This window comes from Megalobrama amblycephala, linkage group LG2 (assembly GCF_018812025.1).
Source record: "Megalobrama amblycephala isolate DHTTF-2021 linkage group LG2, ASM1881202v1, whole genome shotgun sequence".
NCBI classification, from domain to species: Eukaryota; Metazoa; Chordata; class Actinopteri; order Cypriniformes; family Xenocyprididae; genus Megalobrama; species Megalobrama amblycephala.
The window spans coordinates 38767406-38795336 of record NC_063045.1 but is presented as its reverse complement, the minus strand read 5'-3'; the positions used below and the strand labels follow the sequence as shown (position 1 = coordinate 38795336).

Sequence of the window (27931 nt, the reverse complement as noted above, 5' to 3'; positions counted from 1 at the left end):
GAAACTTACACAGAATGAAGAAGAAGTTTTATTGATTTATTTATGTCTTATAAGCAAAGAGAGACTGCACCTTGTAAGGCAGGTTAGTGGAAGATATGGTAAAGAAAGGGTTAACAATGTGTAAATGACATGTTGAAGGAGAAAAAAAACACGCCTGTGTTCGGCAGTGGCGCGGTTATTCACTGCAGGTTCACGCTATCATTAAATTAGGACATGGATTGCGGATCCGTGACCGCTTCGCTTGTGTGGAGAGACTGACCGGGGAACTGCCTAAATGAGATAAAAGCTCGTGGATCACGCCGCTTTCTGTTTGTTCCACGAAGACATATCGGCTGTGCTACAATATCAGGGACGAGGCCACAGACAGACAGCACAGCGTTCAGCTCTAGCGCGAAATGGTCACGTCTATTCTGGGGCTTCTCATCCTGCCAGTATGTCTTCAGCTGTGTGGATTTTCGCGCGGTGAGTGCTTAGAAAGATGATGGTAACAATGGTTGCCATGGGAAGATCATATAGAACAATGCCGCGTTCTCACGCCGTTTGTGGTTACAGTGTTGCAATCTAATTCTCAGAGGGGATTTAAATGCCTTGTAAAACTGGGCTGTTTGGTATCATTCGTACTTTATCTGCTGGGGGGGAAAAATGTGTTCGTGTGAATCTTTCAGTGGAAAATGGTTTGATTGGATGGCCATTGATCGCTCATTTAAAATGCGTCTAAATGTATGGGCCCTTGCAAATAGTATATAGCAATCCACCCTATATACACATTATTGGTGTTATCATTTCCGAACGCGTTAACTGACTGATATAATTTCCCCTTTTTAAATATAGCCTAATCATGTGCGTTTTGAAAGCGTAGCTGAACATATCTGCGCCAACGCCTTCGTGGTTTAATCGTTTATTTATGCATATGGGCCTGTTATATTAAAACATATAGTCTTTCCATTATTCGTTTAGAATGCTTGTTTAATATCTCAATCCGTACGCACGCCGCTTCGCTCGGTAAAGAAACGAGGCGTGTTTGGTTGCGGTAATTAAACAGGTGACTCCGGTTGAAGCGCGTGTGAAACGCGTAAGCCAGCATGTATTGTAGCAGCGGTCCGCTTGGCCTGTTTATTTGCTTCAGGTTATTGCACTTTAAAGAGTTATGTTATAGGCGACTTGCGTATGATTTATACGTAAACTACACAATCCAAGCAATGCGTTATTGGGACGCGTTCTTGCGTTCAAAAACGGCTAGACTGAGCGCAATGTAAGGGGGCGTTTTCATAATACGCGGATTTGCGTTCTGTCTGAGCTTTTTTTTTTTTTCTTTCTTTCTTTAGTAATATCCTATGTAAACATTAGGCAGAGAATCGTAAAGAATCGAACGATTCTGATCCCTCCAAACGATTCCTGTTTCTTATATTAGGCTAGACCATTTCTGATTACAACAGTAGGCTACTCCTATTGTGTATCTTAATATTGTCTTTGATTTCATAAAGCATTAATTTACATACATTAATTTTGAGACAAGTATCTTACTGTTCTATAAAAGCCTAGTTAAATAAGTAACCACTTTGATTGATTCATAAGTGTTTATCATTGACTAAAAAGAACCGATTCCTGAGATTTATTCATTCAGGAATCGGACCGGACCAAACCAACACTCTCTCATGGCAATTCATGATGGTTTTACATTTTGGGTAATTCGAATGAATTTGTATAGTAGCCTATCATTTGTACAATTTTGTACAATCCGTTTACTCCCCACAGATGGTGGGTTGGGTTAGGGTTGAAGCTTCTTGCTTAAAAAAACATTTTTTCGTACAAATAAAATCATTCAAATTCTTGTGAAATTGCTGCTTCACAAAATAGATTGACTAAAAAGAACCATCTCATATGATTACTTTGTTTTGGGAATTGGCCTAAACTAATGACACTGCTATTAACTAAAATGAATTGTCTTATGATTTATTACTTTGGAAATCTCGGATTCTGCATGTTACATGTCTAATATAGGGGACTAATTTTGGTGAGATGTTTTTGTAATTTTCATTACAGCTTAAACTGCAAGTACAACAAGGTTGGGGTGACTGTGGGTATTGTAACTGAAAGGTTGTTGGTTTAAACCCCAGCAGTTTATCTGTGACCTTTCTCCATTGTGCCCTTGAGCAAAGTCCTTAGCCTCAAGTTACTCCAATGGGGCCTGACCTTTTGATGAGTGGTACTGTAGATCATTTTGCATGAAAGCATTTGCTAAATGACAGTTTAGAAGTACTAATTGGTATCATTCTGCTGATGAGGAAAGATGGATGGCTTTCATCTCAAGGAAGTACTACTTGATATTTCCCTCATAAGGGAATATGTAATGCTGATATGTGGAAGGTTTGGTTTTGAGACTTAAAGGTTAGTTCACCCAAAAATGAAAATTCTGTAATTTATTACTCACCCTCATGTCGTTCCACACCCGTAAGACCTTTGTTGATCTTTGGAACACAAATTAAGATATTTTTGATAAAATCCGATGGCTCAGGAAGGCCTGCGTCGCCAGCAATAACACTCCCTTTTTCAATGATCAGAAAGCTACTAAAAACATTTTTAAAGGTGCCCTAGAACCCCTTTTCAAAAGATGAAATATAAGTCTAAGGTGTCCCCTGAATGTGTCTGTGAAGTTTCAGCTCAAAGTACCCCATAGATTTATTTTAATTAATTTTTTTAACTGCCTATTTTGAGCCATAAATTACATATGCACTGATTCAGTGCGCGGCCCCTTTAAATCTCCCGCTCCCCCGCCCCCGAGCTCTCGACTGCCTTAAACAGCATAAACAAAGTTCACACAGCTAATATAACCTTCAAAATGGATTTTTACAAAGTGTTCGTCATTCATGCTGCATGCATGCATCGATTCCTGTGAGTATGGTATTTATTTGGATGTTTACATTTGATTCTGAATGAGTTTGAGGCTGTGCTCCATGGCTAAAGCTAACATTACACACTGTTGGAGAGATTTATAAAGAATGAAGTTGTTTATCAATTATACTGACTGCAAGTGTTTAAAAATGAAAATAGCGACGGCTCTCTTGTCTCCGTGAATACAGTAAGAAACGATGGTAACTTTAACAACATTTAACAGTACATTAGCAACATGCTAACGAAACATTTAGAAAGACAATTTACAAATATCACTAAAAATATCATGTAATCATGGATCATGTCAGTTATTATTGCTCCATCTGCCATTTTTCGCTATTGTTTTTGCTTGCTTACCTAGTCTGATGATTCAGCTGTGCACAGATCCAGACATTAATACTGCCTGCCCTTGTCTAATGCCTTGAACATGGGCTGGCATATGCAAATATTGGGGGCGTACATATTAATGATCCCGACTGTTACGTAACAGTCTGTGTTATTTTGAGATTCGCCTGTTTTTCGGAGGTCTTTTAAACAAATGAGATTTACATAAAGAGGAAACAATGGTGTTTGAGACTCACTGTATGTCATTTCCATGTACTGAACTCTTGTTATTCATCTATCTATGCCGAGGTAAATTAAATTTTTCTTTCGATGGCACCTTTAAAACAGTTCATGTGACAATAGTTGTTCAACCTTAATATTATAAAGCGACGAGAATATTTTTGTGTGCCAAGAATAACAAAATAGTGATTTTATTCCACATTATCTAGTGAAGGGCAATTTCAAAACACTGTTTCATGAAGCTTCGAATCTTTACGAATCATGTTGTTTTGAATCAGTGGTTCAGAGCACGTATCAAACTGCCAAAGTCACGTGAACTATTGAAGTTTCAAAACGCTTATGACGTAACCAAGCCTCGTTTACTGAAATTATGTGATTTGCTCTGAACCACTGATTCAAAACAAATGATTCGTAAAGATTCAAAGCTTCATGAAGCAGTGTTTTGAAATCACCCATCACTAGATATTGTGGAATAAAGTTGCTATTTTGTTATTTTTGGAGCACAAAAAGTATTCTCATCACTTTATAATATTAAGGTTGAACCACTGTAGTCACATGAACTGTTTTAAATGTTTTTAGTAGCTTTCTGGGCATTGAAAAAGGGAGTGTTATTGCTGGCGATGCAGGCCTTCCTGAGCCATCCAATTTGATCAAAAAAGGTCTTACGGGTGTGGAACGACATGAAGGTGAGTAATTAATGACAGAATCTTCATTTTTGGGTGAACTAACCCTTTAAGGTCAGGCTGGTCCAAATGGTCCAGCAGTGCTTTAGATTAAGGCTCCTACTGCATTCTTAGCATCTGTCAGCGATGAAGCAAATATATTCTGATGAATCTGAGCTTTGGGAGTCTTGTGGTAAATGTTTTACTTGCACAGATATGAAAGAATAAAGCTTCTGGGCCTTTCGCAAGTTCAGACTCTGCTAGCAGGCTAAAATGTTACAAGCGGTCTTCACATCTTAAAAGTGAATCTCGGAGCTGACATTTTCTTTAAGGAATGTTTGCAGAGTGTTAGTGCATCATTTTGTAAACATCAAAATTATCTTTAAATGCCAAATGGTTTGCAATGCACTCTTTAGTTGAATTAGTAGCTTTGTATTATTTGGTAGATGCTTTGGTATTTGGTATGAATGCTATGTACATTCAAATATAGTTTTATAGAATAGAGCTATGAGACTTTAAATATGCTTGTGCTTTTAGTCTAGAAAATGTACTCAAGTGTTATTATTGCTATTAATAAATAATATTAAAAAAAAGTTAATTGTAGTGTATATACTGAACAGTATCAGTATTCCATCAGTAGTAAGCTATTATTCCGTTCAGAACAGAGCCATTCTCTGAAATCACACATGCAGTTATGCAGCTGTGAGAAGATTCTCAAATGCGGTCATGGTCAAGAACAGCTGTCCTGCAGTTACACAACCTGATAACGGTAATCTGAAACTGTAAAACACACTTATTAAAGCCAGTAGCTAGTTTAGAGACCTCTGCCATGCCGTTTTTAAGTAGATTTGTGGATTGGTACAGATTTAATTAGCATTGACAGTGTTCCTAACTGATCTTAGATTGAATGGCAGGCAGGTCACGTTGACTTTGGGTAATGTCACGTCACAAATCGGTGCCCATGAAGTGACCGCATTGTTTCAAAGGACTGGCTGCACTGTCTCTCATTCAGAAGACATGCAGGCCATTTTATTAAGAGATTTCTATTACTGTTATTTGTGGTGTTTTTTTTGCCAGTAATGGCATTTTTAAAGAAGGTGTGAATTTGAAATGACTAATTTTTCATTCCAGATATAATATACACTGTAACTGAAGAACATTAGTCTTGCCAAAAGCTGTTTCTATCCAGTTTGCAGTTAACGCATGTAAGTTCTAAACAATACCCTTTTTGATGGGCTTTTAGCCAGATCTTCTACAAAGAGCATTATAACTTTGCTGCAGGTGCTTGGATCTCTGATCAAACCATGTACTTTATAATCAGATTATTTTATAAACATAAGTGGTTGGGTCAGGTTAGCAGAGACCTTTCAAAATGTTTTGGTTGTCAAGAGTTATGTTGATCTGTAGTTCACAGATTAATTTCTAAGGACTTTTGCACCACTAAGCAGCACTAAACATAATTTTCAAACAGGTTTCATGAACACTCCCCCTGTCAGCATTTGGCCAGATGAAAAAGAAATGGTTGATTCAATGGCTGGCTAGTTAACATGACCCTGTTGGTAGATGTTGGTATAGGTTTTCCAACAAAACCATTCCATTGAAACTTTTTATGGGTATTCAGTGCCAGATTAGAAATGATAGAAATGCTTTAAATGCTTTATGGTGTATGTATTGTATGTCTTTAAAACTTAGCATGTTTTTATCTCACACGATGTGCTTAAAATGACAAAGTTGACAGTTCTAACTGGTAAAGAAAAGCTAGCACTAAACAATGCTTTGTTTTTGACCAGGCCTTGAGAATTGGTATCGGCTCTTGTAAGATGTAAGATGCAGTTACATAGAATACACAGAATGTGTGTTATAAACAAAATTGGTATGGAAATACCATATAAAATGTATGAAAATGTCTGAAAGGCTTGTGTGATACACCAAAACTTACATTCAGAACTTACAATTCAGAGATTTTCTTCTTCCTCTTTTTAAGGATAATGTAATTTACTCACATTTTATGGGTAAAAGGTCAATGGAAAATGCAATATTGCAGTATTATAAATGATTCATCCATGCTGAACATGATTTTAAATGTATGTGCCCTCATGTTCTTGAATTGAAATAACTTTCCCTCCCTCTCTATTCTCTGATTACGTTTACTAGCACGAGGGTGGGGTACCTTTCACTCGCATGAGATCAACCAATAGCAAACCACAACCATGCAATGGATTCTCCATGGACAAAATCAAGCTCCACCCTACATATGTTCTTATTCAAGAAGCCGTTTCCCTTTGTCTGGCTATCACCAGACCAAGCTCAATTTAAAATTGAACACTGGTCTGGGAAGTTTGCTATGTATTTCCTACTGCACAAGAGGCGCGATCAACGAGCATTATTCACGCAATTGGATAGTCCTTCAACCAATCAGCTCAACGATCCGGGTGACGTACTTTTGCAGAGCGATGCGAAAACTCCAGACAGGTTTTTAGTTTGTAGCATTGATCAGCAATGACATCGAGCGATTTTTGCAGGTTGTGCAAAAAAACATGAAAGTGAGTTGTATTTACACCCAGTCGAGCGATTTGTTTGCTAAACTAAAGAAGTCATTTAGCATCGTTGAGAGGTTAAAAGGAATTGGATTGACGGTCGTGCGAGAGACGTCATCGTGTTACACCCACCCAGAGCCATAGAAAGAGCTCTGTACCCGCCAATAGCGAGCAAGGTGGATAAGCCAGTCTGTGATTGGTTCCCGCAAAAGTGTAACAGATGCAGCAGAAATGAATGTACGGGTTTCCAGACTGAGTTGCCTGGCGTAATCAAATCGCCGGCAGATCAGGCTGGGTTTACCCAGTCTACGTTTCCCTCAGATATACATAACAATAAGGAAGAAAAGAGTCACAACTTTTATTTCATTCCAGATTTAAAGGGTTCACACAAAAATGAAATTTGTCATTAATTACTCGCCCTCATGTCGTTCCACACCTGTAAGACCTTTATTCATCTTCAGAAACAAATTAAGATATTCTTGATGAAATCCAAGAGTTGTTTTTTTTTTTTATTTATTTTTTTTTTTTTATCCCCCATAGAAAGCAACATAATTACCAAATTCAAGGTCCAGAAAAGTATTAAAGATATCGGTAAAATGTCAATGTGACTACAGTGATTCAACCTTAATTTTATGAAGCAACGAGAATACTTTTTGTGCGCAAAAACAAAACAAAAATAATGACTTTATACAATTTCGTCTCTTTCCTGTCATTCTCCTATGCTGTTTACGTTCAGAACTTCCAGGTTCTACATCAGAACGCCGGCTCGGTATTGGCCGACGCCGTTCACGATGCATGCATGCGTGTGATGCTGACGCAGGAGCCGGCCAATAATGAGCCGGTCTTATGACGTTGAACGCAGAAGTGCTGAACGTAAACAGCGTAGGAGAATGGCACGGAAGAGAAGATATCGTTGAATAAAATTCAACAATATTTTTGTTTTTGCACACAAAAAGTATTCTCGTCGCTTCATAACATTAAGGTTGAACCACTGTAGTCACACTGACTATTTTAATGATATCTTTACTACTTTTCTGGACATTGAATGTGGTAATTGCGTTGCTTTATATGGGGGATTAAAAAAAAACTCAGATTTTATCATAAATATTTTAATTTGTGTTCTGAAGATGAACAAAGGTCCTACAGGTGTGGAATGACATCAGGGTGAGTAATTATTGACACAATTTTCATTTTTGGGTGAACTAACCCTTTAATGGAAACTTGACTAATGTAATATTCCTGTGGTTCCAGTTAGTCACATGGTATTTACAGCTCAGGTCATTGGCTTGAAACAATTTGGCTGCAGAACTGAGCGCCCTTGGGCCTTGTGCAAAGATGGCAGATTTCTCCGCACATAAATCTGGGATGGGAGAAAATTGACTATCCCATAAAATATATTTTCATCAATATTGCACACCTCTATGCAGAATGTTTTTGTTTTTTTTGTACAGAACTTGATAATGGGGGAGATTTAGCCGATTTTGTACATCAAGTTGTTACAAGACTGACTGTAATGAGCTGAAGCCATTGACGCCGCCTCCTCCTTCCTAACAGGTTCCCGAACAGAATGTGAGCAGTCTCAGTTCCAGTGTGGGAATGGCCGGTGTATTCCGTCTGTATGGCAGTGCGACGGTGACATGGACTGCTCGGACGGGAGTGACGAGACGTCCTGCGGTGAGTCTGTGTGCACTGGTGTGTATGAGAGCTCAAGACAAGTCATCTGAGAATTACATCAGCTCGACGGCACAACATCCGTCATTGTTCTGACGCGTGGGCGTGTTTGTCTTGATGTGCGCCACGCCTACAAGCTAGTGTAATGCCAGCATGTGATTTCCCTGATCCACAGTTAAACTAGTCTTGATCTTGAGAGCTGATGTAACTCTTGGGTAATCTGTCATAATGGGTGCATAAACTGATTGGCATGCAGTTGGACAACGCACAAAATTAAAATATTGATACAGTTTGGCTTTCATCCATACGATTGCATACTAAGTGGTTTTTATGCGTCAAGATTGTCCTACCAGGGTGATCTAACTCTCATCTGCTAACTGGGTCATTGATGCAAGAGAAATTACAGACAAGAGCCGGCACAGATATGAGCTGGAGTCTTTTTTTGGATCCAAGTGTTCTCATTTAGGCCTTTTCACCTTTTACTCAGGGGCGTTTCCTCTGGGATGGCTGTACCTCCTTAAAAAATACAGAATGGAATAATCTACAGAATAAAAACACATTTTGAGATATGAAATTGTGGGTTTAAAAATAAATAAATAAATAAATAAATAAAAAATCCAACAGCGACACCAGCAGATTAAGTTTTAGAGGGCAGCAGCACCTCTTTTGCTTCCCTTGAGGTCATCTTGACAGAGACTATATCCCTGTGTTCACCCCCTTCCCCATTGAATATCCTGTTTCACATTACAAAAGTAAATGGGGAATTGCAAAAAATAAAAATATAATATACGTATAGATGATTGATTGCTATTGTAGTTTAAAGGTGCTAAAGAGGATCTTTTCGTCGACTGAGAAACCAAAGACTGTTAGTGAGTTTTTGAAATGAGTGCATGCGTAAGAACAACCCCCCTCCTTCACAGCTCATTTCGAAGGAACGCCTCCAAAAACTCGTGCACGAGTATTGGAACATGAGCGTTTACCACCGGCATTCGCTGTGTCGTGTTTTTTGGATTCATTATGTCGGACTCACCGCAGGTAACTCATAATCTGCAGTTGTTACTCCTGTCTCCTGACAAAAACATTGCACGTCTCGCACAAGGAACGTCATGGCAGTGATTGACAAGCCAGAGGGCCAATCGTTTATGCGATGATCACGTAAACGATTGGCTGATGTTTTTAAGGCCCTACCTCGTGCACAGATGATGTATATTAATAATATTTCTTTCAGTGCACCTAATAAAATCTTTTATCAGTTAGTAAAGACAGTTTCAAGTAATATTGCAAAAATGTATAAAACAAAACATCCTCTTTAGCACCTTTAAACATTATATTTATAATGAATATAATTATAATTTTTAAAATATTTTAGATATTTTATCATGCATCATATTAATATTATTTACACTACTGCAAAAAAGTTTGGAATAGTTTAAAAAAAAAAAAAAATTGGGTTCTGTCTCTTATGCTCACCAAGGCTGCATTTATTTGATCAGAAATACAGTAAAAATCATAGTGAAAATGATTTTAATTTAAAATAACTATTTTAAAATGTAATCTATTCCTGAATGCATCATTACACTGTCGCATTATCCTTAAGAAAACATTCTAATATGATGATTTGCTGCTTAATTTTATCAGTTATTATGGTGCTTAGTTATTAATAATAGAATTTATTTTTTTATTTATTTATTTTTTTTTCCCTTTATGATTGTTTGATGAACAAAGTTAGAAAAACGGCATTAATTTGAAATGGAAATCTTTTGTATGATTATAATGTCTTTACTGTCATTTTTGGTCATTTTAATGTGGTGTTACTGAATAAAAGTATTAAAGGATTAGTTCACTTTAAAATGAAAATTATCCCATGAATTATCCCATGATTTTACCTCAAGCCATAGGTGTATATGACTTTCTTCTTTCAGACGAACACAATCGGAGTTATATTAAACGGTTAGTTCACCCAAAAATGAAAATAATGTCTTTTTTTTTTTATTTTTTTTTTAACTCGCCCTCATGTCGTTCTACATTCGTAAGACCTTTGTTCATCTTCGGAACACAAATTAAGATATTTTTGATGAAATCCGATGGCTCAGTGAGGCCTCTATTGCCAGCAATGTCACCGAACCTCTCAAGATCCATAAAGGTACTAAAAACAAACGGTTCATGTGACTACAGTGGTTCCACCTTAAATATTATAAAGCGACTTTTCAACAATCTAGTGATGGCTGATTTCAAAACACTGCTTCAGAGCTTTACGAATCAAATCAGTGGTTTGGTGGTTAAAGTGGGTAAAGCTCTGAAGCAGTGTTTTGAAATCGGCCATCACTAGATATTGTTGAAAAGTTATTTTGTTTTTTTTGGTGCACAAAAAGTATTCTCGTCACTTTATAGTATTAAGGTAGAACCACTGTAGTCAAGTGAGCTGTTTGTTTTTAGCACCTTTATGGATCTTGAGCCATCGGATTTCATCAAAAATATCTTAATTTGTGTTCCGAAGATGAACAAAGGTCTTATGGATGTGAAACGCCATGAGGGTGAGTAATAAATGACATTATTTTCATTTTTGGGTGAACTAACATTTTAATAATCACCCTTATGCTCCTAAGCTTTATAATAGCAGTGCACAGAAACCACCTGTTTGAAGCTCAAGAAAGTGCGTCCATCCATCATAAACTTACTCCACACAGCTCCGGGAGTTAATAAAGGCCCTCTGAAGCAAAGCGATGCATTTGTGTAAGAAAAATATCCATATGTAACTTGTTATAAAGTAAAATAACTAGCTTCCACCAGACTGCCTTCCGTATTCAACATGCAGAAAATGCGGAGTAAATCATGGGGTAATTTTCATTTTGAAGTGAACTAATCCTTTAATTTCTTAAAAAAAAAAAAAAAAAAAAAAAAACCTTTTGAATGGTAATGTATCATGGTTTCCACAAAAATATTAAGAGGCACAACTGTTTTCAACATTGATCAGCCATGATGCTAACATGGCGTAAAAAAAATTATAAACAAACAACATTGATGATCATAGTAAATTTTTCTTGAGCATAAAATCAGCATATTAGAATGATTTCTGAAGGATCATGTGACCACTGAAGACTCTGGGAATAAAATATATTAAAAAATAAAAGGCATTTATTTCAAATCATAATAATATTTCACAATTTTACTGTTTTAATTTGACTATTTTTGATCCAAAAAAATGCAGCCTTGGAGTTCGTTCAAAACTTTTTATTCCAAACCATTTGTGAATATGACAGATAAGTTTTTAGGTTAATATTAGGTGGTTTCTTGTTGATGCTGTGCAGGTAAAGGTTTTACCACAAGCCTTACTCCTGGGGAAAACGTGTACATCACATGCAACTGGAACATGAATTTACACTGACTGGAGTAAAAAAAAAAAAGGAAAAGGCAAACGCAAAGAGGGGGAGGGGGGCTTCGCCTCCATTTGAGAAATCGCCTAACGCCGCATTTACTGTATCCCAGCAGTGGCAGTAAACACTCGGCCCTGTGTTGAGAATGTGGGTCCTGTCAGTTTGTACTGCTCCGTCTCCTATTGCCATTCTGTCCGCAGGAGGCCTCCTGCTCTGAGTAGCACTTGTGCTCTGAGTAGACATGAAGAGACTGTGAATGTGTCTGAGATGGGAGGGAGCTGCTCTTTACTTCATATTGTTGGATTCAAAGAGCTCCCATCTTAAAGTGTCACTCTAGGATTGAAGGGTTTTCTTTTAAATCAATATCCAGTGCTGAATTAAGCAAAAATGTGCAGGCTTATGAAGTGCTGCTTTTTGTAGCCCTCAAACATTTTAAAATGTTAATGGATGACATGAGAACTCAGCAGAGATGTACAGTAGAGGTTATTGTTTTTCCATATAGTAGATATAAGCAGAATTATGCCGTGGTCACACTAGACTTTGAGCATGCAAAATTTCTACTGACACTGCAACGATCGTGTTATGATGTCACACTCTGTGGCGTCTTTTTTAAAATATAAATTAATTTTTTTTTAAAAATCATAAATGCAGCCAATCAGGAGCTTGGCCCACCCTGGCCCCATACCGCATAACAACCAATCACAAAACTGTTGAGATTCAGTCCAGCTCCAGAATTTTTTTTTTTTTTTTTTTTTTAATTTGTTTTTTGGCTGTCGCGATAATAATTTCATACGTGTCCCACCAGGAATATCACTTGTCCCTCATTTCTGGATACGGGCCAGGTCTCTAGCTTAAAAATGATGTAATTTGACAAGACAAAGTGGTGTTAAACTTTAAACGGTTAACACATCAACGAAAATGGCAATTTTTAAACCTCACTCCAAAAACGTATGAGTTGCATTCTTTTGTGGAAAAAATAAGATTTGTAAGGGTCACCCCCCCACCCCCCAATTACAAAATTTTGACCTTATATACTGACACATACACATACACATACACATGCACTAGTGTTCAAAAGTTTGGAGGTCATTTTGAAACATCTATCCGATCTGTGCCACATGGGAGGAAAAAAATCGGAATTGGGTCACTTGAACAATGTAATGTACATGCGACCTAAATAATTCCTAAAATGGTTCCACATTGCTTTATTTGCTTCTTACGTGATCAAACTATGTGCCAAAGTCTAAAATTTGCACTTCCTAAACAGCATTTCTAGACCTTTGCTTGGATACCATGGGTCGTTGACAAGCATTTCAAGCACTCTTGAATTGACATTCTTGTCAGTGGCTTGTTTTTTATGCCTCCCTTTGAGCCTGTGCTAATTCTACTACAAAGTAGGTTTTATAACTGTTGCATTTTCTTGACCGTTTCAGTTAGGAAGACTTGTGCCGAGGTGGACTTCGTCTGTCGCAGTGGACAGTGTGTTCCCAAGAGATGGCAGTGCGACGGTGAACCAGACTGTGAGGATGGCTCAGACGAAAGCATCGAAATGTGCCGTAAGTCAGATTTCACCTTTAACACATCAGATTTATTCACCTTTTTCACTGTGGCTTTCCGTTCGCTGCATGAACCCTGTCTGAGTGGGTCATAAATCCCCAGTTACCTTGAAAGCAAGATCATACAATTTCCTGTTTATTTTTAACTTGAGCGCGAGAGTCTTATCTCAACTGTGAATTATATTTAGATACACCCCTGCGTGTTAGTTTAACATTTTACATGACTTCCATTACAAAAGCACATGGAAATCTTCTCATTTTTTGCAACTTTTTGCATATCCTTGCTCTGTTGCATAGAACGGGAAGTAGTTCATTGGTTTGAGCACTTATTACGACAGGGGCTTAAAAAGTGATCTACTGCTTTAATAACACACAGCGGCTGTACGTTCTATACAGTCCAGTGCCGAAGTATAGTGTACGTGCAGTTATGCATGGCAGCTTTCTACATCAAGTCTTGTTTGACCAGCTGTTGGAAAGTTAGTCAGCAGAAAATGGAAAGGGATCAACAATGTGTGTGTGTTCTTGAACATTTGCACATGGGTGACTATAAACTCACAAGTGAAGTTTTAAAGATCCAAGATTTCACGTTCAATATTTCCGTTTAGGTGCCAATTTTGTTTGTGCTTTGTCATGCAGCAGGCCGTTTATATGAATGATATATTGCATTTGTATGGCTGTGCCTTGAAGTCTAAAATATCAAAGGTTTCATGGATTACGCAACAGACCTATAGCACCATTCCTCCTTTGATATTAAGTTTCCTGTCGTGTTCATGAGCGGCCAACCTCTCTTAACCATTGCAGGCCTTGGAGGGTTGCCAAAGGGATAAATGTTTCAACCTAATTGTTCACATCAGTCTAAAGGTTATTTCTATGTGAAGGTTTACACCCATGTTATGTGTTGTAAAACAATGTTTATGCCAAGCCTGTCAAGAACTTAGTGTGGATTATTTTGCACAGTTTCACCAACTATGTGAAAGCATATTCTGTGGAACGCAGATAGTAATGTTACAGTTCAGAAGGCTAAATTCCAGCATTACTGGCCTAAACATGGGTCACCAAATTGTCTGTAGAGTTGTAAAATCTGTCATGTAAGGTGAATTAGGTCATACGGTCCTGACTGGCTTTTCCTCTCAGACACGAGAACCTGTCGAGTGAACGAGTTCAGTTGTGGCGTCGGCTCCACGCAGTGCATTCCGGTCTTCTGGAAGTGTGATGGTGAGAAAGACTGCGACAACGGAGAGGACGAGATTAATTGTGGTGAGTCACTAGACACAACCGCCGCCTTTCAATCAATTTCAGTTCCAGTTTTGCTTGCCTCTTCTGCTGCTGCTTTGCATGTAAAGCCAATAATTGGAAATGAGTCATCAAGAGCCAAAGTGAAACTCGTTACAAAGAATATTGTTATCTCAGTTGTTTGTTTTACGCCCTGTTTGAATAAGGCTAGGATAGGTAAATTTGTGTTTTACGGACTAATTTGTAATCCAGACCCAAACAAATATGTCTGTGCTTTTGTCCTGAATAACAGAGTCTATAGAGTTGTGAATAATAGACTCTTGTGTCTCCTTCAAAGTTTCTTAAACTATGCTCAGATTTGCCATCTGGAAGTCAGGGATTTTACTATAGTTTCAAACTATTTTCATAATCTTCCAAGACCAAATATATGAAGACTTCAGATGCAAAAGCCTCTAAGTGCCATCTGAAATTTTCATTTTTCATCAAGCTTGTATGTTTATGTTCAGTTATTTCACTTTAATGGCAATGAAAAGAACCTATTAATTGCCATTAACGTGAAATTACTGAACCTAAACATACGAGCTTGATAAAAATGTTCATTTTAGAAGAAAATTTCAGATGGCACTTAGAGGCTTTTGCATCTGAAGTCTTCAAATATTAACTTATTTACTTGCTTGCTTACTTAAAGCTATATTTTCTAGAAATTTCAGTGATCTCCATGAAATTATTTGCCACAATACTGAAACGTTGAAACATTTGTCGAGCCCTTTTGACAGCTGCATCACACGTTTTCCTTTGTTGTTTTATTAGGTAACATTACGTGCGCCCCTCTGGAGTTCACCTGTGCCAGTGGTCGCTGCGTGTCTCGTAATTTCGTCTGTAATGGTGAGGATGACTGTGGGGATGGCAGCGACGAACAGGACTGTGCTCCGTCCTCTTGCGGCCCCAGTGAAGTTCCCTGTGGGAACAATACGTGCATTCCTAGAAGCTGGCTATGCGATGACGATGTGGACTGCCAGGACCAATCGGATGAGTCGCCAGAGCGTTGCGGCCGCAACCCAACTCCGCCAGCTAAGTGTTCACCTAGTGAGATGCAGTGCGGCTCTGGGGAATGCATACACAGGAAGTGGCGCTGTGACGGCGACCCAGACTGCAAGGATGGCAGTGACGAGAAAAACTGCTGTAAGTTCTTTGTTGGGGTTGTTTTGTTTTGTTCCTTTTCGTGTTGTTGTGTTGGTTTTGTTTTTGTTTTTTTGCATGTTTTATTTGTGTTTTTTTTGTTTTGACATTTTATTTTGTTTTTTGTTTTGTTGTTTTTTGTTGTTTTGTTTTGTTTTTGTTTTGTTTGTTTGTTTGTTTTGTTTTGTTTTTTGTTTAGTTTTGTTGTGTTTTTTAATGGCTGGAATATATTGTGTGTTCCTGTCATGAAAACATGACCTTTTGTTTACTGTATATTCTAGCTTCTGGTTTTTGGTTAACTAACTCTGTTTATCCATGTAATTTCCAGCTGCCCGTACCTGCAGGCCTGACCAGTTCAAGTGTGATGACGGCAGTTGTATCCATGGCAGCCGACAGTGCAACGGGTTTCGAGATTGTGCAGACGGCACAGATGAAGTCAACTGCAAAAACTGTGAGTCTGTTGAACTGAAAAACATTCCCTTACAATGCTCTTCCTGGAAAAGTAACACACATCCTTAAAATCCAAGAAGAAACAACAGCCTAGTAATATGCAAGATTATGACATAGGCTGTATATGAAAGTAGACTGTTTTATATAATGGCAGAAGTGTTTTATAATTTATCCACCAGCATAAAACTTTGAACAAACACTGGACCAAACATTGAATTAGTATTAGCCATATTACCAAATGGCAGATTAATCTCAGTCCAAGTATGTTAACAACCAACAAAAAAAGTTTTTATTTTATTTTAATTAAGCCTTTTTTGCTATCTTATTTATGCATGAATATAATTGTTATTATTGCATTTTTTTTTTTTTTTTTAAACAGAATTGATATCCTATAATTGGGTCATAACCCACCAATTGACAACTGCTGCTCTACAGTATAATTTTACGTTTTGACTGGTTCACATCAGATGTTTTTTTTTTTATTATTATTTATTTCAAGGACTGAAACCGATGTTCTCGTTGTCTGTTTGCTCAGTAACTCAGTGTAACGGTCCTGACCAGTTCAAGTGTCGGAGCGGAGAGTGCATAGAGATGAGTAAAGTGTGTAATAAAGTCCGTGACTGTCCTGACTGGAGTGATGAACCCATCAAAGAGTGCAGTAAGTACAAGTGTTTTGCTGTTCTTCTCATTACCAAAGACCATTGAGTTTTCTGACATTAGTTTTTTTCTATATAAATCTGAAAATGTGAGAGAAGGTCTATCACCAGTGCACGCAAAGCTTGGAATAAAATATCTTGTGTGTGTCAGAGAAAAAATAAATCTGGGTTATTCTTAGAAGTGTGTAATTTCTGTGCTTGACACCTAACTGAATTATATAATAACTGTTTTTAGAGTTTCAGTATTATTTGACGTATAATTTTCAACTTCTCCATCATTGGAATTAACAATAAATTATAGTCTAACATTTGATTTATGTATGAATAAAAAAAAAGCTTAGATTTTATTCTGCATAACTGAATTGCATCATCAGTTCTGTTAAGTTACACTGTTTTTACAATGTAGAGTTTGCTATAAATTATTAAATGGTTACAAAAAAGGAAAAGCCAATCACAATTAACTATGCAAATAAACATAATTAAGAACACAAATCATAATTCAGTTTGTGACTATTAAACATTCTTGTAATGTATGCCAATGGGAGATTTTTCGAACTTTGATCTTAGAACAGTTTACTTAAAACCGTTTCTGTTGTGTGTAGTGTGCTGACTTGGTTAAATGCAGACTGAAGCATCATGGGTGCTTCAGGAGGGGGAGAACCTGCCGTATAATTAGTTCACACAGCAACAGTAGTCTGTTAGACAGCTTTGTTGAGTCTAAAGGTTTGCATGAGTAAATTGTTTCAAGCTGTTTGTTTTGACCTAAATGCTTAAACGGTTCCAGATGTTAGGGGTGTGAACGTGACCTTGGGGACTGATAAGAGGAATGCTATTCTGTTGCAGGATCAGTTTAGTTCTTAAAAATAGTGACTAAACAGTTGTTGCTAAAAGACCGTGAAATGGATCGCTATGTGAATCTAGTCAAAGTAATTCAGATATCTGTGCTTAAAGGAACACTCCACTTTTTTTTGAAAATTCACCTAGAGTTAAACAGTCAAGTTTTACCGTTTTTTTTAATCCAATATCATTGCACCTGCTGCACCCATGGTACGTCAGCAAAGTTCCTTGATTATTACGCCAGAATGAGAGTATAGTTCCTAGCCATATCGGCCTAGAAAATTGCAACTTTTCATTTTCAGTCGGTCTTAGTACGCGATGTAACTACAGAAGTGTCAAGTTTTAAATAGGAAAAATATTGAAACTCTTTGGTCATTTTTGAGCGAGATGCTAACTTTCTAATCCGATTATCGGTCTAATGAACTATGCTAAGCTATGCTAAAAGTGGTACCGCCAGACCCGGAGATCGGCCGAATGGATTCAAAAACAGTTAAACTCAACTGTTTAATTTTAGGGGAGTTGGAAAATGAGCCTATTTTCAAAAAAAGTGGAGAGTTCCTTTAGAGGGATAGCTTACCTAAAAATGAAAATGGTCATAATAATTTACTCATAAAATGGAAGTCAGTGGTCACCAAAAATATTTGATTACCATAATTCTTTAAAATATCTTTTTTTTTTTTTTTTTTTTTCCTTCTTTTTTTTTTGGGGAACTAAGGTTTAAAAGTGGAATCAGATTTTATTTTAATATATTTTCGACTTTGGATGCGTACTCTGTGTGAAAAAAGTCTTTGCGGAAATGAGCAGAACTTCAGCTAAACTCAAAATTTGGCAACCCTGCATTCATGACAATGTTTTAGTTTCTGTTAACCTTTTTTTTTAAATTATTTATTTATTTTTTATAGCTGTTATAGGATACCATGCACAAATACACAGTAAAATATCCATGATCCACAAACTGATTTTATAATATAAGTGTAATACAAGCATAGCTTATGTTGTGATCCACAACTAGTTGATATGGGCTCAAAACGTCAGTCATCCAAGCTATAAAACACTGAGTGTTATGGCACATTTGTCCAGCATGGAGTCAATATTGAGTAGCACGCTCCATGTATTCAAACCTGATTCAAGGACATAGATTCACCCTGGGGGGATGTTCATCATGTGGAACCCCTCTGGATTATTGATTTCTGTGAATCTCAGCATGTCGTATCCGCGCATTTCCTTTGAATGTTCTGCATTGATATTCCAAGTGTGTAAAGCAGCCGTCCACCTTTTGTTTTAGATATGAACGAATGCCTGCTCAATAACGGAGGCTGCTCGCACATCTGCCGCGACCTGACGATTGGCTACGAGTGTGACTGCACGCCAGGACTCCAGCTCATTGATCGCAAGACCTGTGGTGGTATGAATAGCCACATGTGCTGTTCAAATGTAGTCAAAAAATGAATTTAGTATTGATTTATCATGGGTCCTAAGAATTGGTCTTTGTGACTATGCTCCTCAACAGGAACTGAGACTATGATTGTTTCTCCACAGATGTCAATGAGTGCCTCAACCCTGGTATATGTAGTCAAATATGTATAAATCTTAAAGGAGGCTACAAATGTGAGTGTCACAATGGCTATCAAATGGACCCCACTTCTGGAGTGTGCAAGGCTGTAGGTAAGAGCTGGTCAAGTTCTGTACTTCACTTAGGGTTCAACTCAGTTTTTTTTTTTTTTTTCTTTTTTTCCCCCCGCTTGACTGAATTGATTCAACAAATGTTGATTTGTTCTAAACATTGGATTTCGCATTCAAACAAGTAAGGAATAATTGATGACAGACCACTGAGTTATTGAAAATTTAATGCACACCAATGGTGGCAGAGGAATTTATTTTCAGTGATTCAAACATGCAGAATCCGTTACTCATGTGGTACTGTAATAGTGATACATGTGTTTTCAGGGTTTCATCTTAAACACTCCAAGTATAAAAATGAAATGGATAGCTTTGAAACGGCCCACACAATTACAAATGCAAGTTTTGTTTCCAAATGACAAAGAGTAAAGATAAGGTGTCAATTTATTAACATTTTAACTTTAAAACCCAGCTATCTTATTCACAATGAAAGCATCCAAACTGCAGTATTTAACATGTATAACAACTGCAAAGCTTCCAATATGTAAACAATATGATTTACACACATAATCTGCATATCTGCATTACTTCTGCATAATCTGCATTTTTTTTTTAAAACACTCATGATGTGACTACTTGCACCTCGCAACGATTGACTCCTGTCTGGTGTTTTTTCGCATTGCATAAAGATGAGCATTTCTGAATTTTTCGACATCTCTGATGCTCTCAAAAGATCCACTGTCAATCCCACAAGCCACGTTGCTGGGTTAGCATAGAAATTAATCAATTAATTAATTAATGGCACTTCATTTGCAAGCAGCACTGCATCTTTACGTCAGAGCCCCTGGACACAGCAATGTGGAACTGTTTAAACAGGCTTTCTCCAGTCTTTCTAAAGACCTTGTTTAAGACCTGCAGACATTTTTATATGCCATTTAAGACTTTTTGGCCTTAAATTTAGAAAAGGTGAATTTTAAAATATACTTTTTACTGAACTGCAGACACTGATAACTTTTAACTCCTGCATTTATAGTACTCTCTTTTTGCATTTGCAGGTAAAGAGCCCTGTCTTATTTTCACCAATCGAAGAGATATCCGTAAACTAGGCCTGGAGCGCCGTGAATATACTCAGATTGTGGAGCAGCTGCGGAACACAGTTGCTCTAGATGCCGACTTCATTCAGCAGACGATATTCTGGGCTGACCTGGGGCAGAAGGCGATTTTTAGGTAACTGCTGGCTCTCTGTTGCCTCTGCCTCACTTTAAACTAGAGCACAGTTGTATAGGAATAAGTATTTGTGCATAAATGTTAAAAATGTATTTGTTCTCCGAACTATGTGAATGGTTTACAAACCCATATTTGCTTGGTGATTTGGTGCTTTTTTCCCCCTGCAGCACAGTATTGGATAAGCAGGAAGCAAGTCATACGAAAGTGATTGACAATGTTCAGATGCCAGTTGGGATTGCTGTGGACTGGATTTACAAAAACATCTACTGGTCAGACCTGGGCAGTAAGAGTATAGCTGTGGCCAACTTCAATGGGACCAAGAGGAAGGTGCTCTTTAACAGCGGCCTGAAAGAACCAGCCTCTATTGCTGTGGATCCTCTTTCAGGGTAAATTGATTGGAATAGGTTTTATCAAAACACTGTTCTCTAAGTTTCCAAAGTTGACAGATTTGCTCAGGTAAAACCTTTTAAAAGTGACCATCTGATTTGAGCTAGTATACATTTCAGATAATTGCATATTTGTCCTTCAATTACAGATTCATGTATTGGTCAGATTGGGGAGAGCCAGCTAAGATTGAGAAGTCTGGTATGAACGGGATTGACAGACAAGTCCTAGTTGAGACAGACATTCAGTGGCCCAATGGAATCACTCTTGGTGTGTGATTTCACCTATTTTTTTTTATTTTGAACCAATAAGTCAGGGGTAGCCAAACGTACTCCTGGAAGGCTACCTTTCTGAAGACTTGAGTCAGTGCTGACCTTGCTCCAACACACCTACCGGTTATTTTCTAGTAATCCTGAACACCATGATTAGCTGGTTCATGTATGTTTGGTTAGGATTGGAGCTAAACTCTGCTGGATGCTAGCTCTCCAGGAGCAAGGTTGGCTACCCTTGCAATCAGGGTATTCTGCTTAATACCCTGGGTAAACTAGTGGTGTTTGCCCATTTGTTTGTGTTTGGGACAGGGGTGTCAAACTCAGCTCCTGAAAGCCCCAGAGTCCTGCAGAGTTTAATTTGAAAATTGCTAGAGAACTACAGGCTGGTGTTTTGGAGCAGAGTTGGAACTAAACTCTGCAGGACTGTGGCCCTCCAGGAGTGAAGTTGGACATCTGTGGGTTAGGGGATTGTGGAAGCATTTGGACTTCAGTTTGGACAATTTCTGATAGGTCAGTGGTGCCGAACGAGAAGACCATAGTCCTGCACAGTTTAGCTTCAACCCCAATTAAACACAATTGATCCAGCTAATAAAGTCCTTTAAGATTACTTGAAAACTACAGGCACCTCTAGTCAAATTCAGTTCCCGGAGGGCCACAGTCCTGCAGACTTTAGATGCGACCCTGCTCTCTGCCTTTTACATGCCAGAATTAGTTTTCAGGTAATTCTGAAGGCCTTGCCTTGTTGGTTCAGGTGTGTTTAATTAGGGTTGGCACAAAACTCTGAAGGACTCCACTCTTGTGGAATGGGTGGTGGGCTCTTTTGACTTGGGCACTGTGTGACCAACTAGCAACCAGACAGAATCATAAATTATGCCTCTTGTCTTGTAGATTTGATTAAGGGAAGACTCTACTGGGTGGATTCCAAGCTGCACATGCTCTGTAGTGTAGACTTGAACGGAGACAACCGCCGGAAGGTGCTGCAGTCACCAGACTACCTGGCCCACCCTTTTGCCCTTACTGTTTTTGAGGTACACCAACTAGATCTATTAAAACTGACATATAATGCCAGGTTCATTCTGAATTCTTGTGTCATGGACAAGACTATGTCAGACTACACGTTGCTTTCTGACCAATTATCGCTTGCCGTCTTTAACAATGTGTGTGATGTCATCGAGAAGGCAGAACTAGAGACTGACTTCAGAAAAGCATAAACAAAGGTTGTACTAGCCTAATGCTAATTCCAGTACTTACTGGGTTGCTGAAGCACCTCCGCTATTGTTTGCCAGCGTATATCTTTTTTTCACTCTGTTGTGGTACTCACTCGAGGAAACATCATATAGGTAGGAGTATTATTGCCACAAACCTTTCCTCCATTGCATAATTCTAGCAGCACCAATACAATCGTCTTTCATTTCGCCATGTTTGAAAGTTGTGTACGGAAGAGCTTCTGTGCTCATATTGGTCAACATCACAGATATGATGGAACCTGTTGTGGATGACTGAAAAAAATAAAACATACTAGTCTTTCTCTCGCGACGTCGTGAAGCATCACGGATACATTGTCAGTTGTCACTATGACACACTATACAAGATAAAAATGATTGATTCTTGTAGTTTCTGAATCACCATGACACCCTACGTCAAATGGATCATGCCAAAATTGGGCTGATTTTGTGTAGTCTGAACCTGGCTTAAAATGGATCAATAGAAGTATTAAATTGTGCTATAGCAGTAAGTGAGCATTTGTTGATTTGATTTTGAAGTTTGTTTTCTCTCATCTCATGGTTTCCTTCATTTCAGGATCGAGTGTTCTGGACAGACGGTGAAAATGAGGCCATCTACGGCGCAAACAAGTTCACAGGATCTGATGTTACTGTGCTGGCCAGTAACCTCAACGAACCCCAGGACATCATTGTGTACCATGAGCTAATACAGCTGTCTGGTGTGTCCTGAATTTATCTAAAACGGCAACAAACGGTTGTTTATTTTGTTTTTGATCGTCTTTTAATGCTTTGCTGATTCTGTGACTTACAAACACCTCCCTTGTTTGGAAGGAACAGAAGCTTTGAAGTCTTTGAGCTCTGATTTAATATTGAAGAGTCTGGTGAGACGTTGATAGTAACTAGGCTTTGTTGTCTTCTCAAAACAGGTACCAACTGGTGTAACGAGAAGATGGAGAATGGAGGCTGTTCCTTCATGTGTCTGCCAGCTCCACAAATTAACAAACATTCCCCTAAATTTACCTGTGTGTGTCCGCAAGGCCAAACACTCACCTCGGATGGCCTGCGCTGCATACCAGGCATGTAACTTTCACTTCGTAACCTAAGTGAATGTATTGCTGATCAAGCATTCATTTGCATTCGGTTACATTTTTATGTGCACCGTCCATATTTATGTCATTCATGATCCTTCTTTGGTGGTCATCTTGGGCCTGTTCTTACTGCAGCTGTAAAAACAATCACAGGTTACCATGAAGTTTAAAAAAAAAATAGCACTTTATTTTATTGCTATGGCTCTGTAATGCTCTCTTATGACAGAGGCAACTACTGTCGACCCTCGAGATGGAGGGAGGGTGACCCCTCACCCCAGTCACCCTAAAGGTAAAGCAGTTACTAGGATAACTGCACGTGCATGGAGGTCAATGCCTTTGATTTGCTTCCTGCAGTAATGATAGTTGGCTTCACAACTGAAGTCTGTATAGTGGCACATATTAACATTTCTTCAAGCTTGCATTGAGGTAGACTGATTGGTATGATGACTGATCTAATAAAATCACTACTTTGAGATTTTAGGAACTTTAATTAAAACTAATCTCTCCTAAGGTAAACACTGATTGATATGGGATATTTAAATATTTGTAAAATTTCTGGAATTTCTACTGGTTGTAACTAAGGTCTGCTAATTTTTATTTCCTGCTTAAACTTTAGATTAATAAATAGCAAACTGTAAGTCTATAAATTTTCTACATTTTGCCAATTGTATACTGACTGTGGTTAGATTTTGGTGAATAAAATGGTTGAGCTTGTTATTGGTTATATGGAAAATGAGCCTCAAGTGATTATACTTATAAGTATAATTTTGTTTTAAAGCATCTGCAATATCGAAGGTTGCCTCTGAACCAGTTCATGCTGGTAAGGCTAGTTGCCTCCCATCTTCTTGAATCTTAATCTGAAAATAAAACCATAACTGTAGTCTTAAACACTGCATTTAGAATAGATAATCCTATCCATTCAAATAACAGGACTGGAAATAGTGGAAATAGTACCCCCCCCCCCCACTCCCCCACCCCATTCATGCTTTTGCTGCTACTAGTTTACTCCCACCCTCATATCCAAACTTCATTTTTGCCCTTTCTCATATTATTTTGCTTTGCTGACTCTTGATATCTGTTTCATAGTCTTTACATTTGACTCTTTCTACTTTTTTAGAAGGAAACATAAGCACCTCCATACATGAAGTAAATTCATCGGCCAAAGGATCCGCTGCTGCCTGGGCTATTCTACCTGTGTGTAAGTACACTGCTTCTGCTCCTGTAATGATATGCTGTATGCAGTTGTAATATTTATGATTTTCTACATCTGTGTTTGTTGGTGAAATCAAATGACGACAATTTCGAACCTTTTTGAGGCTATTCAATTCACTTTTATTTGCATAGCGCTTTTCATGATACATAACGTTTCAAAGCAGCTTTACAGAGAATGCATGTCAACATTACAATTTAGAGAATCTGTTATCAGAGGTGACTGTCCAATGTATGTGGTTTCAGAAATGTACATATAATCATGCAGTTAGCTAACAAAGTAATAATTTAGGCTATTTAATTTACAATCACTATTAGCAGTTTAATTGAAGGTAGAAGCAATGAGCTCCTGGAAATAATGGATTACATTATTAAGAATAATTAGGATATATAGAAATTTGTGAATGTGCATGTTGATCCAGATATGTTGCATCATCTGAAGTCCTCGCAGGTGCCGTCTCTTTAAAGGTGTTGGTCATCTGATGTCTACTTAAGAGGCTGGATCCAAACTGAAGCTGATGTACTCTCTAGTCCCGAGATAAAACTGACAAGGAAAATGGAGAATAATTAGAGTAGCTGCTGTTCATAACATTAAAGGTGATAGAGAGGATTTTTTCATCGACTGAGAATCCAAAGACTGTTACTGAGTTTTTGAAATGAGCGCATGCGTAAGAACAACCCTCCTCCTTCACAGCTCATTTCAAAGGAACGCCTCCCAAAACTCGTGCATGAGTATTGAAACACGAGTGTTTACCACCGGCATTCGCTGTGTCGTGTTTTTTGGATTCATTATGTCGGACTCACCGCAGGTAACTCATAATCTGCAGTTGTTACTCCTGTCTCCTGACAAAAACATTGCATGCGGCGCCTGTGGAGTGTGGAAAGTTACTGGAGCGCGCAGCTGCGCCCGTCTCTCACAAGGAAAGTTACGGCAGTGATTGACAAGCCAGAGGGCCAATCCGCGCACGTCTCTCACAAGGAACGTCACGTCAGTGATTGACAAGCCAGAGGGCCAATCGTTTATGCGATGATCGCGTAAACGATTGGCTGATGTTTTTAAGGCCCTACCTCGTGCACAGATGATGTATATTGATATTATTACTTTCAGTGCACCTAATAAATAGTCTTTTATCAGTTAGTAAAGACAGTTTCAAGTAATATTGCAAAAATGTATAAAAAAACATCCTCTTTAGCACCTTTAAGCAAAGATAGTCATGTGCAAGTGATCTGATATGAGATGCATTATGTGAATGCTTGGCTAAAGAGATGCGTCTTTAATTTAAACTGGGTGAGCAAGTCTAACTTTTATTCCATGTATGTTAGCTTTGAAGTCATCTGTATGTTAATGTATTCCTAAAAATTGTCTAATCTTTAGCAGATTAACCCATTTGAAATGCGTACTTCCTCTTCCAGCGAAAACGGACCAAAAATTTTGCACTACACCTGTTATTGGCCTCTGAAGAATGAAAGCGTCATTCCTAATAATACCACCTTTAACCAGCTAGCAAGTAGCAAATCATGTTTCATGATGAGACTTCAGTATTGAAACAGAAAGTTTGGGCATATGTCACATGGGAAAGAAAACTGCATTTGTCATGATAGTTTTGGAGCTTTAACATATTTCTTCTCTTAATATTACATATTTGCTAGATCATTTTCACTGTTCTTTCGAGTTTATAAATTTATTGTTCTTTGCCTACAGTGTTATTGGCCATGGCTGCCGCGGGTGGTTATTTAATGTGGCGCAACTGGCAGATCAAAAATAAGAAGAGCATGAACTTCGATAATCCAGTATATCTGAAGACCACAGAGGAAGACCTCAATATCGATATCAGTAGACACAGTGCTTCTGTAGGCCACACGTATCCTCCTGTGAGTAATGCATAATCATTATATGCGGTATGAGATGAATGAAACTATAGATTCGTCATCTACCTCATTGTTACAAACATTAGAAATATGGATTTAATAAAATGCTTTTGAGCTATCCTCTTTGCTATGCCATAATGCCAAAATGGAAAAATGGCGATTACTTCTGTGATTATTTGTTTGTAGAATATGGATTTTATGTGTTTATTTCATGCCAAAAATCAAATGTTTTCATAACAAGCTGTAATGTATCTGGACCTTCAGTTCACAAATTTTTTTTTTTTTTGTCTTTTTCCTGCAGCTTTCAGTGGTAAACACAGAAGATGACTTGTCATAACCCGAACCCCCCACAACACCCCGTTTATTTACTAGCCACTTGGCACCAATGGCAACTGCTGCCGTTTCAACGGTTTCACAACCAGCTGCCTTCTGAAGTGCATTTTCACCCAAGTTTTTTCACCCAATAAGAGGATGTCAATTGTGGTACAAGAAAGTATTTGCATCCTGTTCAAAGCATCAAGGAATTCCAAGGGTTTGGGTTTTTACCTTCACTTACACCACAATGGTCCCAAAATGATTCAACAGCCTTACCTTCCTGCTTGCGAGGATGACGGCATAGCTGGAGAACAAGAATGCAGATTAGATGGCCAGCAGTGTGTGGATGCCTGAAATATTTAAATGAAAATGCATATTTTAGATGGCCATGTCTTTAAGATGTAAGTTTCTTTCTTTCTTTCTTTCTGTTTTCCTAATGAACATTATTTCCCAGAGACACATTATTATGAAGCTTCGTGTGTCTTTCTGGGTTAAAAAAGCTCTATAGGGGAAAGTGCTGTTACAACATTTGTAAAACATTGTATATATCACTCTCTGGAAAACATAATCAGGATTCTTCAAGCACTTTGATCAAATGTTCCTCTGTAAATAAGATTGTATACATTTGACTGAGACAATTTTGCTATGGTTGGGCACTGTACCAGGGTAGAGGAAAATGTATTTAAAAAAAAAATAAGTTTGTTAAAACTATTTTGTATGTTTGTGTGCTGTTCCTGTGAACTTTTATAGCAGTGTACAGGGGAACAAAATGCTCTGTATTGTGAAAAGGAAACATTTGCAAACGTAAAATAAAATTAAACTTTAAAGTAAGTTCATTTATTGGTCAATTTAACCTTGGGATTGAATATGTAATTGCATAGTTTTTTTTTTTTTTTTTTTTTTATAGGCTCCTTTTGAGACTTAAGATTAGGGGAAGACTGGGTAGGATCTGAGCCAGACTCAAATTCTGGTTCCTTGCACATAATGCTATGTTGAAATCAGTATGATAGCATTTAAATGCTCTCATCACGTAATTACCATCAGTGTGATGATTACTAGTGAACTCAAGACTTTCTTTAAGCCCTGACTCTTTGAGGTGTCAATTAAAGAATC

The 27931-nt window shown here is 38.0% G+C and overlaps 1 protein-coding gene across 4 annotated transcripts; it reads left to right on the top strand.

The window, feature by feature from the left end:
- The first annotated feature begins 125 nt into the window (after positions 1-125).
- Positions 126-27649, top strand: vldlr (very low density lipoprotein receptor). 4 transcript variants are annotated; one of them, XM_048175020.1, is made up of 20 exons: positions 126-462; positions 8210-8329; positions 13134-13256; positions 14391-14513; positions 15300-15671; positions 15997-16119; positions 16654-16776; positions 18897-19016; positions 19151-19276; positions 20287-20458; positions 20626-20844; positions 20994-21112; positions 22003-22142; positions 22915-23056; positions 23264-23413; positions 23652-23714; positions 24204-24245; positions 24543-24623; positions 26337-26506; positions 26805-27649. In XM_048175020.1, exons 1-20 carry the CDS (start codon positions 396-398, stop codon positions 26838-26840), a joined length of 2631 nt encoding a protein of 876 aa, XP_048030977.1. In that variant the 5' UTR covers positions 126-395; the 3' UTR covers positions 26841-27649. The 4 variants fall into 4 exon arrangements, with proteins under 4 accessions (XP_048030977.1, XP_048030985.1, XP_048030995.1 ...); XM_048175028.1 differs by lacking the exon at positions 24204-24245; XM_048175038.1 differs by lacking the exon at positions 23652-23714 and having other exon boundaries at positions 127-462.
- Positions 27650-27931: the final 282 nt, after the last annotated feature.

Coding starts and splice junctions, on each gene's coding strand:
- vldlr (XM_048175020.1), top strand. CDS start 396: ATGGTCACGTCTATTCTGGGGCTTCTCATCCTGCCAGTATGTCTTCAG. Junction 19,017..19,150: donor TGATCGCAAGACCTGTGGTG/GTATGAATAGCC, acceptor GTTTCTCCACAG/ATGTCAATGAGTGCCTCAAC. Junction 22,143..22,914: donor TTGCCCTTACTGTTTTTGAG/GTACACCAACTA, acceptor CCTTCATTTCAG/GATCGAGTGTTCTGGACAGA.